The sequence below is a fragment of the Equus caballus genome, chromosome 1 (assembly GCF_041296265.1).
Source record: "Equus caballus isolate H_3958 breed thoroughbred chromosome 1, TB-T2T, whole genome shotgun sequence".
Classification (NCBI taxonomy): domain Eukaryota; kingdom Metazoa; phylum Chordata; class Mammalia; order Perissodactyla; family Equidae; genus Equus; species Equus caballus.
In genome coordinates, this window is record NC_091684.1 from 4,754,827 (window position 1) to 4,770,372 (window position 15,546).

Below are 15,546 nucleotides of genomic sequence, written 5' to 3' on the forward strand. Positions count from 1 at the left end.
CTTGTTTTCACTCAATTCTAACTGTAATGTCTGAGAAGTCCCCAAAGGTTCTCAACGATGCCGAGAGCTTTCCAGTCGTAGCTCTGCAATTTCACGCGAGGTTGAAATCCAGATGAACTTTTAACCAGAATGCCAACCATACCAATGGAGCAATTTGTAAAGAAGGTTCCTCTGCAGTCTTAGAACTCAGAGGCAGCAGGATACCCTGGGACATGAACTTTCTGACATCCACACTGGCCGTCCCCTCTCCTTCCTGCAGCTCTACCGCTGACAAAAGAAAAGTAGCAGTTGGTCGTGCAGAATCTTTGAGCTTGTTTATCCTAACAAACTACAGGAGAGGAAAATCAGATGAAGGTTTAGGGAAAACTCCTAGGTCCACAGCAGAGACCTGTGAATCCCTTTCCCCAACCACTGCCCCAACCCCACACATACACTGGCGCAGCATCTGTGCGTGCCTCATTAAAACGACTGTGGAAGACAAGATCCGAAGCAGGAAGATCAATTTTCCGCCTGCTCAGGGCATACCCTGAAACGTAAGCGCTAACTGATTGCTTTAGTACAGCATCAAGAGATGCACCTGTTTGAGGGAAAAATATGCCTACATACCTTGGCTCATCAAAAGCAGACTCAACCTTATTTTGTTACACATCAGTTATTAAGACAAGAAGGTGTCGTGACAAACAAACAAGGACTCCCTCCACCCGAGCACTGTGGTTCTCCAGAGGGCACCCCGTCTGCACAGCAGAAGCACCAGAAGAAGCTTCCTTGACTCAGACGTGCTCACTCCCCTCTGTGAGAACCATCGATGTTTCCGGAGGGAAGAGTGTGTGCTGGGCCTGAACAAAGATGAACAACTCCCACACACAAGATTCTTTTCCAAGATCATTTTATTAGCTTAGAGTTTTGTAATTAACATGGAAATGAAAAATGAAGTTTAAGTGAGTATGGTAAGCGAAAAAGCAATGGACTTTCCGCATACAACTGAGTGGAGGGGCAGGGATGGTAGATCTATTACCTTAAGAGGAAAGTCATCGCAGTACTTATGCTACTGCTGTGTGACACCTGATAGATAACCGAACGCAAAAATTACCACGCTGAAACTCAACCAAACGTCAGAACCAGTGGATGTGCCTCCTCTACTCTGGTGGGAGGAAAAGCATGTGATGAGGTCAGATGCCCCGTGTGCTCAGAGCTCCTTCATGGCCCTGTGATCTGACTGTGGTTTGCTCAGTGGAGCCCAGCTGTAATTCTATGTCCAGATCACTTTCTTTAATTGTTGGTATTTGTTTTCTCTCTACTCAGTCCCTGCACAATCTCCCCCATGGCCAAAACCTGTCTGATGCTTTTCAAAAGCCAGCATTAAGTTCCAAGGTGGCCTCCTATCCTTCGCTTGAGTGTAAAGGCCGGCGGGACTCCCTGACAGCTCTCTACACATAGTCCGATCACTCCCATCTGTGCCTGCAAGATAATTAGATAATTTAAAATCACTTGGTATGCTAGCAAGTGATTCAGAAGGGACTCAGAAAAATTAAGTGAAAAGTTGAGCATCCAAAGCAGGGGTTCTGTATAGGGTCGTTGTTGTTATAGGTGGGCTCAGAGAGACTTTGAGAATTTAAAGGACGTTATGGGCTCTGCCCTAAGATTACCAAATGCACATGTCCCCAGAGAGAGTCAACATGGTTGACCACCACAAAAGGCCAGGTTAGAGAGTGAGGTTACACATCAGATGTCACTATAGAGCTTAAAAAAGCAGGCTTTCTTGGGGAAATCCGCAAAACAAAGAAGAAGGTGTTCCTTCTAAAAATACACTTTTAAGTCCTGGCTGAGAAAAGGAATTTCTAAGCTTTAATTAAGATGCCCAGTACTTTACAGAAAGGAATGAAGCATGTCAGTCTCCTTGAACCATGACTGAGTGCTCCAGGCCTGTTCCAAGGAAACCTCTGGATGCTTCTCTGTGTTTTCTGGCCTTTCTGTGTTAGTTTTCCTGCAAAAGGACTTGAAGTGCTTCAAATGATCCTGTTCCGATGTAACGTACGGCGTGAACTAACACTGGACCACAGAGCCCTGGCAAAGACCCAAGAGAACTGGGGAGAGGCATGAAGGAAGTCCTGGAGGGGCACCAGCGGGGAGGGTCCTGGGAGCCAATCACAAGAGGCAGACACACCGCTCCAGCTCCCCCTCCCACCCCCACACTGAATAAGAGCTCCTGGCAGTCTTTCCTGAACGGGCAGGCCTGTGGCTGAAGGCAGGGGTATCCTGGCAATACTCAGTCACTGTCACCTGGGGGAGTATCATTTCCAGGGAAATCTTACCACATCACAGGCCCCGGTTAACACTTACAGTCCTTTTCAACTGAGGGGATAGAGAATACTGAGGGTAGAGGTGCCCCTCCTTTGGAGACAGACTCTTTGGGGTGAAAAAGGGGTTTTTGCAACTAGAAAACCTTCCCAGGATTCCAATGTCTAGTCCCTCCGTCCACGTCCCCATGGGGTGTTATGGTTGGTGTTCATAAACACTGGTGTTGATGGGAACAATTACACACATGCCTTTGGTGCATTAGGCAAGAGAAATGTGTGAGATCCACGGGCATAAGCTCATTCCATCCAAAAGCAACTTAAAAGGTACTGATGCATTTCAAAGAGCTGTTCAAGACCCAGCTTTCCAAGGTAATGCCCTCCAAGCCTTTTAGAACAGTAATTCAAGGTTTCAAAGGACACAGAAGAAATGTACAATTGAACACATCTAAGGACATCTCAATAATCTGGTTTTTTTAATCCTTAAATCTATTTACAAGAAACTCATTTGAGCTCTTTTCCCCTTCAGGACAATCTACCCCCGTGCTCAGAAGGTGACTGTTTCCCTGGTGTTGACGGCTCACCTTTAAAGAAGAAAGCAGTGGGACTGATTTGAACATCACAATCCCTGGTATTTCCTGAAGCTAAGAGTGCCAGGATAGGACATAACATGACTTTGTTTTTAAAAATACCTGAGGAATCAAAGCAATCCAGTTACGAAGGTTTAAAGAAAAATACGGAGAGATGCATCTCTCTCAGATCCATCAGCAACACAGCGACAGCACCTCTGAAGTCTGTGCCAGGATGCCTGTGTTAGAAGAGATCATTGGGGAGGGGGAGGGAGGACCAACGATCCCAAAAGGAAGAAGCACAAATGAATCTCAAACAGTTGATCAAGACCTACCTTTCAAAGGTGACACTTCTGAGCCTTTTCAAACAGCAGATCTATTTCGCCCACAATCATGACTTCTAAGGCCCTTGGAAATTCTGTCAAAGTTCATTGTACACAAGGAAGCAAGTCTCCTTTTCTGATAAACCACCCTCTATAACCCAATGACCAGGGAATATAAAGATGTTCCCTCCACAGGGCCAGCCCTGTGGCCAAGTGGTTACGTTCCTGTGCTCCACTGCAGCAGCCCAGGGTTCCACCAGGCTGGATCCTGGGTGCAGACCTAGCACAGCTCATCAAGCCATGCTGAGGCGGCGTCCCAGATGGCAGACCTACAACTAGAGTATACAACTATGTACTAGGGGGCTTTGGGGAGAAGAGGAAGAAAAAGAGATGTTCCCTCCAGACTGATGAGGGACACGGGAGCCCAGAGATGCAGGAGGCTTTTGACCTTTCTTCTGTGATATCAGCCCAAAATGTAAACACAGACCCAATGGCAAGCTTGGCTGTCCAAGGTCAGAACTCACATCTCAGCCAAAGTCTGACAAGAGCAAGGTCTCCAAACTTGTTTGTTTCACCCTTAAACACTGAGGACCCTTAAGAGCTTCTTTTTTTCACATGGGTTAATCTATTGATATTTACTAAATGAGACATTAAAGCTGAGAAATTTAATATGTATCTAGCAATTCATTTAAAATTATATACCAGTTTCACATTATCACAAATGTCTTTATGAAAAATAACTATTTTCCAAAACAAAAACATAATTTTGTTAACAGTGGGATGGTTTTACTTTGAGAATCTCTTTCATGGCTGGCTTAACAGAAGACAGCTGGATTCTTACAGCTGCTTCTCCTTCAACCTGTTTCTACATATGGTTTTGGCTGAAGTACACGAGGAAAATCCTTTTCAGATGATTGCGGACATTCTTCTTTGATACTACGTCAGAACTCAACAAGAAGCAGCTCCCTGAAGAACAGCTGTGACGCGGATCCTGAAAGCCTTACCAATGAACTGTTGGCACTGTGCGTTAAAATCCATGGGGCTAACTTGCATTTTGAAGTTTTACCCAAACATAACCTTGTAACGTTATGTATTGGTCATTCGGAAAATACTAGTTCACTGAGCTATGCAAACCTTTCAATATTTATACATTAATAGTATATTACCAAAAATTCACATTAGTTAATACAATACTGATACTAGTAGAAAATGGTTTAAATATTGAGAAGCTACCAAGCTCATGGAGGTATAGACAAATTTCCCCAAATTTTTATTTTCTCCCCAAAGCTCTGATTTTTATCATTTATCATTAGCAACAAATACTATCAGCTATTTTCCTTGAAGTAAGAGGCCAAATTTGTTTGCTTTTGAGAAAACTTCTGCCCAAAACCCAAGTCTGAGTGAACAGAGTTGGCCTGTCAGTATTCTTTCAATGGTGAAAATGGTTCCATGAAAAAGCGGCTACTTCAGCTGGCAACTCAATCACATATGTACTTTCCTCGAGAAAACCACCCTATTTTGGTACATGGCAGAAGAGTTTTAGGCACACGGTGATTGGTTCTGTCTGGTGCCTCGTGCTCCAGCACGGACACATGCTCGAGGGCAGCAGTGTCATCCCCGCTACCTCTGCACTATCCACAGAAACGTCACACAGCGAGAAAGGCACAGGGTCTGAGTACTCTGTATGATTATGGAAACAGTTCTGACCTTGCAGACACCTGGCCAGTCTTCCAGAACGCTACGGCCTGAGAAGGCCTGACCTCGGCGTGGGAGACAGACAAGAGTGGGCAGCCGCAGCCTGCCGTCGCAGCTAGAGGGCCCCCGCCTGAGGGTTACTTACCTCACCCTCTTCTCTGCTTTCAAGCCGCTCAAGACGTGCTTCAAAAGAACTGCTTGTCCACATTCCAGAACGCAGCGTACTTGCTTTCCGCATGTTCAGAAATCACCGAAAATGGGTATGATTTGAAAAATGGCTGCCCACCATGTGCAGCAGCAGTTACGCCCCCAATAGCGACCAAACCCACTCTAGGAGCAGGCCACCTCAGCCCTCACCACTAGCTCCCCGAAACATCTGCCTAGAGAAAACAGTCCGGCTAGCCTGTGGCTTATTCCCAGACAACACTTTCAACCCCCACATCGTTTTCAGACACTTTTTGACTAAAGGGTCATTTTGTCTGAGCCGAGCACCCTTCAGATTTGTGAAGGTAATTTGACCACCTTTCTTCCATCAGCCAGCAGAAAGGAGGCAGGAATACCTCACTGAGTGTGTTAAATGGTGTCCCACACCAGCATATTCCTCATAAGGGGGCCCCTTCTGGTAATAAAATCAAGACTGTGATTGCTAGTTCAAGATTCATAGCATTCAGAGTGCCAGTAAACTGTGGGCTGGGAGTTCCTTAAACGCTTGTACACCCTACCTTGCTGTATCTTAAATGCTGATATCAGAATTTTTATGGAGAGTTCTAGCCTCTCTGAGTTTTTCATTAGACTGTGAATGGTAAATGACACACTTTTCACAGTTTACGTTCTTTTTCTTGGCTAGAGCCACAAAAATAAGATTCATACTTTCTTGCCTCTGCCAGCAATTCCATGGCTAGAAACTATTCATGGCAAAATAGAAATACATTATTATTTTGCTCTGATATAGATTCACAAAATATAGAGAAAAGTTTCCTCACATTGTATCCAGTCACTATATCAAAATTTAAATAATGCTGAGTTAGCCATCTAATGAATCAAAATTTCAAACACACGTTTTCAATCCATGAATTAGAATAGAATTATGGGTTCCAGGTAATTTTCAGGGAAAAATTCATAGACACATCTCAGTTTAGTAAATGTGCTCAAAGCAAGTAAACCATAAAGTGAACTATATTTTTCCATAAATTTATTTCATATATGAAAGATGTGTTCCCAAGTGAGAAGAAGACAGCAGGCTGAGAGAGATTTACCAGAGGACCCACAGCCAGAGGCATCCCCCTGGCCGGCGGCGCTCCAGCAGGGTCCTCACAGCTGGCTGCGCTGTTCGTGCAACGCTGAGCGTTGGGTGGAGAGGTCACTCCAGGGGCTACTTCCGCGTGACACACAGTGAGGCCTCAGACTGGGAGCCAATCGCGGGACAGAGCCCATAGGACCTGGCAATCCATCTGCTGGAAGGGTGAGGAAAACGATGCGGAGGAGGCAGGCTTTGAAGCGCTGTGTGAGGACCAGGGCAGAGGACACCCAGAAGCTGCTGAGGCATCAGGGCGGGGCTGCCTGGCCCATGGATGGCCTGCAGGGCATGCATGTGTCACAGGGGGCAGGCCACATCACAAATGCAGGCTGCGCCTCCCTTATCTGACTGAGGGTAAATCACTAGGAAAAATTTCCAAGAACAAGATTTTCAATCCTGCCAAACCAGAGAAGTTTCCGTTTTGGCTATTTTATACATTTAGTGGAGACCACAAAAAGCTTTTAAATATGAACATTTTATTTCACCCCACGCAAGCCACAATGTGAGTAAGAAACCAAATTCCACCTGAGTTGGCCTACGAAATTCAAGAGGTCAAAGGTGAGCAGCATGCGTGTTCTGCAGCATGGTGTGTGGGAGAACAGCGCACCCTCCAAGCCGGGTCCCTCTGAGTGCGCCACCAACCTGAGGGATCACACATACTGATCATGTGCTCTGCCCCTCCGCCAGCTGCCACTCAGCATCCCGGCTGCAGAGCCGCTCACGAGATGTTGGGCAGCAGACGTAGAATGTACCCAGGAGAGGAAACACACTTCCATTTACAGAAAGTTTCAAAATGATGTAAAAATGCACAGTGCATTACCTTTCTATTTACACATAACAGATAACCACAAACTCAGTGGCTTCAAACAATATTTACTATCCATCATTTCCATGGCTCAGGAGTCCGGGCACATGTCAGCAGGGTCCTCTGCTCAGGGCCTCACCATACTAAAATCAAAGCTCAACTGCAGTCGCGGCTCTCGGCTGCTGAGGCTCAGAGCCCTCTTCCGAGCCCACAGGTTGTCAGCAGAATTCATCTCCTTGCCACTGTGGGTCTGAGGCCCCAGGTTCCTGCTGACTGTCAACCAGGAACTGCTGTCAGCTCATGAAGGCCACCGAGGCTCCTGCTGGCAGTCCCTCCTCTTACAACATGGTAGTATGCTTTGTCACAGAGGCCAGCAGAAGCAGGTTTCTGACTTCCTCTGTCTCTGATCTCAAGCCCCTTTAAAGAACACACCTGATTAGGGCAGGCCCATCCAGGATAATCTCCATTTTGATCAGCTCAACTGATTAGGGACCTTAATGATATCTGAAAAAATCCTTTGCCATAATCATGGTAGTTACATCCAACATATCCACAGGTCCTACTCACACCCAGAGAGAAGGGATTATACAAAGGCACAGACCAGAGGTGGTCATCTTAGAATTCTACCTACCACACATATGAAACCACTTAGAGAATGAAAATCAGGATAACAAATTGAACACTCAGAAAGACACCAATAAGAGAGATGATAGATAGACACAGAAAAGCAAGGAGAAAATGGCACCTGAGTGCTTCTGTGATGGAAGTGTACAACTATTTTCTAGCTTTTTGGTATTTTCTAACTTTTGTGCTTTGGGTACACACTGCTGTTTAAATGCGTGGGGGCAGGAGGGTCTCTCCTAAAGCACAACTGTGCCTTTTGACAATGTCTTGGGGTTCAGTCACAGCGTGAGTCCACTGCTCCTCGGTCTGTTTGCTATTACTGTTAGAAGCAGCACACCAGCTTAACAGCCGTTCCTTTGGGCCAAGAGAGCAACAGGCGCAGGATTTTCACTTGGGCTTGAAACAACAAACAAAAACCAGTCAAAAGTTCATGAAGTGGTCTTCCAGACATTGCACACCAGGCAATGACAGTCAACAACCCCTGAGAGAAGGGCAACAGACAGGGGAGCCCTGAGACAGCCCGGCTGACTGCCTGAGGGCTTCCAGGCTGTGGCAAAGCCAGTCGGAATCCAGGCAGAGCCCAGAGGGCCCCTGAGTGGAGGAGATGGAGCCTCAGTCCAGGGAGACAGAGTGGGCAGAGCCTGCAGGGGAGAGCACGCCAGAGGAGAGCGGCACAGGGAGGACGCTGGAGATGGGCGGAGGCTCCCTCGAGTATGCACCAGAGTACTGAGGAGCAGACACCTAAGAGAGAACCACAGAGATCCACAGGAACATGACCAGGTCACGAGACGTGAAAGCAAAGGAATCTGTTCCTGTGAGGTACAGGGACACCACAGAATCCCCAGGACACTGGGGAGAGTACTCAAGAGTCCTGCCTCAATGGTGGGGAATAGTTAGTCCTAGACTAAACACCACTCTAGTTCTGACTAAGGAATCTAAAACAAACCCAAAAAGATCAAACTGTTTCCACGTAACCTACCTGCATTTCAGAACAAAGCTAGAGAATATTTACTAAAAAACCAAAAATATCCAGCATTCAACCAAGTAAAATTCACAAAGTATCCAATTAAACATTACCAGAGAGGTATAAAAGGAGGAAAATATGAACCACAATGAGGAGAAAAATCAATCAAAATCAACCCCAAACTGACACAGATGTTAGAATCAGCAGACAAGAATGTTAAACAGGTATTATAACTATATTCCACATGTCAAAAAGGTAAGTAGAGAAATATGAGGTAAACATGACAGACAATGCTATTAACGATGAAAACTATGTCTGAGAAGAAAATGTACTGGTTGGAATTAACAGCATATTAGACAGCACACAAAAAGATTAGTCAACTTGAAAACAAACTATCTGAAATGAAACTTGGCAAAAAAAAAAAAAAAGATTCTAAAACACTCAAAATATTACGGAACTTTGGGATAACTTAAAATAGCCAAATATGTATGTAATTGGAGGCCCTGAAGGACAGGACAGTGGAAGAAACAAAAAACATCAAAAAATCATGGTCAAACATTTTTCAAATTTGATGAAAACTATAAACCCACTAAACCAAACTCAATGAAACCCAAGCCCAAGAAACATGAATAAAACTAAACAAAAGCATAAAAATGTCAAGTTGTTCAAAACCAGTGATAAAGAAAATCTGAACAGCCAGAGGGGGAAGAAAGTTACAATATATGAAAAAAGATAAGGATGACAGCAGATTTTTGATCAAAAACAATGAAAGTCAGCAGACAGTGGAATAAGATCTTTAAAATAATAAAAGAAAAAACCGTCAACTTAAAATTTTATGCACAGCAAAAAAATCTTTCAAGTATTGAGACTAAAATACTTTCCAGACCACAAAACCTAAAAAAATTTATGACTAGCAGAGCCTCTCTACAAAAAATGTTAAAATCCTCCAGACAGAAGGAAAATGACTCCACACAGAAGAGGAAGATGTGGAGGAAATGGAGCTCTCATACACTACTGGTCAGAAAGCAAAACCGTACAGCCACTGTGGAAAAGAGTTTGGCAGTTTGTGATAATATTAAATATCCGCTGACCAGATGATCCACTCCTGGCTGAAATAAAAGCACACGTCCACACAAAGGCTTTTATACAAATGTCCACAGCAGCTTTCTGTGTAATAGACAAGACTAGGGGAAAAGCCCCAATGTACAACAGATGAATGATAAACTGTATACCCACACAATGGAATACTACACAGCAAAGATAAAATGAATGAACTACAGTCATACATCACATAATAACGTTTTGGCCAATGACAGACTGCATATGCGATGGTGGTCCCATGAGATTAGCACCATACAGCCTGGGTTTGTAGTAGGCTACACCATCCAGGTTTGTATAAGTGCACTCTGCGATGCTCACACAAGGACGAAATTGCCTAATGACACATTTCTCAGAACGCATCCTGCCACTGAGGGACACGTGACCATACTGACGCATGCAATCACATGGATGAATCTCAACATAGGTAAGCTGAAAGCAGTCAGATAAACTATGATGCATTTACAAAATCAAAGAACTTTATGTCTATAGAATGCATGTAATATATATAGTCCTTTATAAAATTTCAGAAAATTCACGCCACTGTATAGTGACATCATAGGCACAACAAACAAGAGCAGGGAGGGGTGAGGAGAGGGGTGGCGAGGAGAGGGGTTACAAAGGTGCAAGAGGGGTTGATGGAAATGTTCGCTGTTTTGCCTATGGTCATACACGTCAAATTTTATCAAACTGTATACTTTAAAAATATGTACTTTTTATGTCATTTATCTCTCTAAAATACTGTTTTTGAAAAATAGCTTACCAAGTGTGACCCCTGGGGCCCTCTATAAGTGTGGATCCAACAAGTAGCCCTCTTTTAAAGAAAAACCCTGCTTATCATTCCCAGCTTCACTATTTGCTTCTATATTACACAATGAGATACCATTTCACACCCACTATGACAGATAAAATCAAAAAGACATTAACAAGTGTTGGTGAGGATGTGGAGAAACTAGAACCCTCATACACTGCGGATAGGAATGTGTAATGGTACAGCTGTTTTGGAAAACGGTTTGAAGGTTCCTCAAAATGCTAAACATCGAACTGCCATAGGACAAAGCAATTTCATTCCTAGGCATATAACCAAAAGAAATGTAGATGTCCACACAAAATATCGTACACAAATGTTCACCACAGCATCATGCACAAGAGCCAAAAGGTAGAAACCATCCAAATGTCCAAAAACTGATGAACAGATAAAATGTGGCTTATCCATACTATGGAATATCGCTCATAAAATGGAATGAAGTATTGAGAGATGCTACAACATGGTGAACTTGTTAAACATTTATGTTAAGTGAAAGAAGCCAGATGTAAAAGGCCAAATATTGTCTCATTCCATTTATGCGAAATGTCCAGAACAGCCCAATTCACAGAGATAGAAAAAGATTAGTGCTTGGCTGAGGCTGGGAAGAGAGAGAATAGGGAATGAAGGCTTATAGGTACTGGGGTCCTTTTACGGGATACTGAAAGGTTCTAACGTTAGACTGTGGTGATGGGTGTACTACTCCGTGAATACACTAAAAACCACTGAATGTTGTATACTTTTAGGATATGTAAAATATATCTCAATAAATAAAAGTAAATCTCATAACAAAAAAAGATGAAGAAGAAAAAGCCATATGTACTTTTTTAAATGTGAAATTTCCTGATTTTTATGTGTTGGCTATTAAACTTTAAGATGGCCGTCAAGTCCCCAGATATTCGGGCAGGCCAAATATCACCTGCCTGCTCCATCCAGCCAGTGGCCAAGAACTTGCCAATTTCAGGACTACACCACCTTCTTAGGAACCACAGGGCACAGTTCTCTGGTTGTTTCCCTACAAGAACTCCCCAGCACTGTGTTCTCTAACCCCACTGAGAGTATTTTTCTTGCCCGCCTCATCCTCAATCCATTCTCTAACTCTTCTCTTCTTCACCATCATCAGCAGGTTGCCATCACTCCTGTACACACACTAACTTCCGCTCTGCATCAGAGCTGCCCCAGCTCCATCGTACGCCAAGTCTTGAAGCCCACCCTGCCAGCTCTGACTACCTGGTATTGTACAACGTCCTGTGTCCCTCTCCTGTGCCAGACCGACTAAAACATATCATGCATCCCATCTTTCTCCTCCCAGCTCCACCAAAAGAAAAAAAGGTTGTTGTTTGGCAGGTTTCGAAGACATGACAATGGCAAACAGTGCTGTACTAGTCTGCTGGACGGAATGCTCTTTCCTCAACCAGGAGAGCAGGCGGCATTGGGAACGGGAAGGAAAGTGCTTCCAGCATGGAAGGGAAAGCAGTGGACAGACTGCTTCACTTGAAGGCCACCTAACAGCCCCGCTCCCTGTGCCCAGGCACAGGTCCTCCACTACACAGAAAGAGGGACGCTGTCAGACGTAAGGAAGGAGGCATCCAGAGAAAGGGCGGGACAGGACCAAAACCCTGACCCTGGTGACAACCTACCCGGAGACTGGCACACTCTGTATCACAGTCAGGAAGCAACGGTCTGCTTCTCCCTCTTCACCCCTGAAATAGAAAAGCACCAGACCAATCTTGGCGCCAAAAACGTCCAAAACTCAAGGAGAAAGAAAATAGGAAAGTGTCTGCCTTACAAAAACATCTGAGTGGTGAATAATTACTTCACTGTCCCGTTATAAATTTCTAGAGAATCCCAAAAGATTACCTCTAAAGACAATGACTTACGTCCTCAGACGGTAATGGGTCTTGTGCTATCTTTATTTTTATGTTGATTTTAGAATAATTGTTTGTTGTTAGATGGGTTAAATGTTTAGCTATTTGAATTTCCATCTGATGTTAATGTAACTTATTACTACAAGTTAAATCAAGTACACCCAAGGCAGTTTTACAGGGGCTTCCGAGACACCGTTTATTATGCTTGCTCCTATTCAAAGAAGCCACACAGCCCTCTTGTCTCCCTATTGTTATGAAGGGAAGATGGCTGAGCAGAAAGATATAAGATTTTTTTCCCTCAAGATGGTTCATCTTTTGTGTGGGCAATCTGTCTTTGAGGAAAGACAGAATAAAGCCGATATTTAGGAATATCAAGTGAGTCAGTGCGGGCATCTCTCAAATCCATGATCAATATTCTCATGTTTTTAACACCGCTTTCAGTCATAAATATCTTTCCTCTAAGAAAGAAATAATTCTCCTTTCGGTCACAGTCATTGCAGTCGATACGAGTCAGCAGAGTGGCCACAATGGCCTGGTCAGGCTGGGGGCACCCTTTCCACCCAAGAGCCAAGAACACACTGGTGCATGAGAACCTGAGAAGGAAAGCCGCAAAGAGAATGTAAAGACCAGAAACAGCAATAGCGGGGAAAAGTTTTTTATTCTGAAGCATAACATCATCTGTGTTAACAATTTATTTCACATCCTATTTTTCTCCTGAGCCCAGCAAAAATAAAAAAAATTTTAAAAAGTCAAGATTGACATTATCGTTCAAAACTAATGTGCAATATCCTTTTAAAAGTTAAAATCTAAATATTGAGTAGAGGTTGCATGGAAAAGAACACTTAAAAAGTACACAATTAAATATTTTAAAAAGTAAATCTTATCAAAACATATCCAGGTAAGAGCCTTACTTAGAGTATAATCTTTTGAACATCTGCCAACTACCCGTCAAAGGTAGAGTACTGAAACGCTGTGTACTGTGTTAACAAGAATCCTAACACTGGAAAGGTCACTTTTGAACTAATTCACCAACAATATATGGCTCGTCAGCTTCCTGAATCACAAAACCTGTGCACATAGTTGCCACAAGGCCACCAGCAGGAGGCGGCCCTGAGTAGGTGTCCAGCAAGAGGTAAGAAGGTCGGCACTGGAAAGTGGGCTGCTCCTCGTCACCACTGTGAGCATCCTTATGAACAGACTGACTTCCAGCCCTCACTTAGAAAAGGAACCGTTTAAAGTGAATGTAAAGAAGGAATCTCCTGCGTGAGCAGGTCTGAAGCCCACAGGCACAACAAGCCTCCGAGCGCTGAGCCCTCTGGCGCCCCCTCTCGGTAGAGCCTTGTTTTACGGACAGGCGCGGCACCTCCCACAACCCACCAGCCAGGCGTCACAGATGCAACAGAAAGATGATTGACCGCATTTTCACATTTGTAAAATGTTAAGGATAGAAACTTGAAAATAAACTAGTGCTTTAAAATATTTCGCCAGGGAATGCCACTGACAAGGCTTTATTTCCGGGAGGATGGGGGCACGGCCACTGCACTGCTCCATCACCACAAAGTAGGAATAAGCATCATCACAAAGACTTTGTTATTGTGCGATGGCAGAAGTTCCCCTCCTCTAGAGATTATGATACCTGAGGACTGGGATCAATGCTTAACAAAAAGAAAAAGAAAATTTTCTTAACAGTCTCAGAACTTTTTTTTCTGAGAAGAGTCCACACTTTGGCAAGTAGCAAATGCACCCGTTTTGACACTGAGATTCTGGGAGCCTGTGACTTCTCCACTGTTTCATCAGAAATTATGGCTTCACTAAATTAGCAACAGATGGGAGTCATATGAAGGTGACTGACTTCTGGTAAAACACAGCCCATTGAGGAAGACAACACCACTTCCCTGGGGTTCTAGGGAACCGGGAGGAGATGCATGCGGACATGGTCCCACCGGTGGGGGGCCTGCCCGCCGCCCCCGACTGGAGTGAGCAGGACTGCACAGCCCACGCCCAGGACCAGAGGTGGGCAGGCCAGGCTGGAGCCATCACCCTTGAGCCAGGAGACGCTCGCAGCCACACCCCGACACCGGCTCTCCACAGGCCAGGCCCCCACAGGACGCACAGCAGCCTGCTGGGGACAGCATCCCACCACAGCACTCCTTGCTCCCACATGCCTCACACTGCTGGCCCCAGGTGCCCGACAGGACAAGCCTTGGATGCCCCCAAGGCTGTCCCGGTAGAGCCCAGCAGTGGCTCCAGACAATGGGACCTGTCAGGGGAAGGACCTTTTCTCAAAACAGCGAGCGTGGCTCTGGGAAACATCTCTGCATCAACCAGGTAACAGCTCTCAATAAACAGACCCGCGACGGAGGTCGAAACTACATGGAGGCAGACGGGGAGGGCCGCTTGCCACACTGAGCGGCTAGCCATGGGGCGTCTGTGGGCCTGCTTTGGCAGCTGGCGGTTGACACAGAAAACCAGGCCACGGCCCCAGCAGAGAGGCCGCTCCCTGCAGGACACGACTCTTAGATGGCCAGGCCTGGGGCAGGTGCCCGGGTACTGCGGCCAATGCTTCCTGGGAGCAGCAAGGGACAGCAAGGGCAAACCCCACCCCAGCCTGAGAATAACCCCCGGGGACGTGGGGTGCCTTTGTCCCTCAAAGCCACAGGCTCTGGAACAGTCTCCCTGCATTTAAGTTCTGTCTCCACCTCTGATGAGCTACGTGATCTTAAGCAAGTTACTACACCTCTCTGTGCCTCGATTTCCCACCCGGAGCATAATCACAGTACCTACCTCACAGGGTTTTTGTGAAGATTAAACTAGATTCAAACATTTAAACCAATTTCAAACGTGCCTGACACAGACTAAGTGGTCACAAAAGCCACTGTTAACTGATTATTCCCATTGCTGCTCTCTCCTCCCCGTCGTATGGTCTCAGAGCCTGGGCAAAGTAAGATGTTTCCCCACCACACGGCCTGCACTCGTACCTTCTCTCTGTGACAGGAATACACTCGAAATATGCTCAAAACCAAAAACGTAGCGATTAAAAACTGAGAGTTCTCTGACAATGACAGACCTCCCTCTCAGCTTGAGAGGCAAGATGTCAAAGGGAGCACTTCACTGCCTCGTAGCCAAGCCACTTCTGCCACGACCTCTTCTCTTATGCCCCTCCCTGGCCAGTCTATAGCCAGGGTCCCCACCTTGTTTGAAGCT

At 45.2% G+C, this 15,546-nt stretch overlaps 1 protein-coding gene across 8 annotated transcripts in view; it reads right to left on the reverse strand.

The window, feature by feature from the left end:
- MGMT (O-6-methylguanine-DNA methyltransferase) overlaps positions 1-15,546 on the reverse strand; it is a 300,883-nt gene that overhangs the window by 173,955 nt on the left and 111,382 nt on the right. For 4 of the 8 annotated variants that reach the window (XM_023637016.2, XM_070250755.1, XM_070250808.1 and 1 more), the window contains one exon: positions 12,115-12,177. The exons of the other annotated variants lie outside the window; for them this stretch is intronic. In XM_023637016.2, the coding sequence (XP_023492784.1) occupies positions 12,115-12,177 (63 nt within the window). The remainder of the gene's footprint in view (positions 1-12,114; positions 12,178-15,546) is intronic. 8 annotated transcript variants of the gene reach the window in all.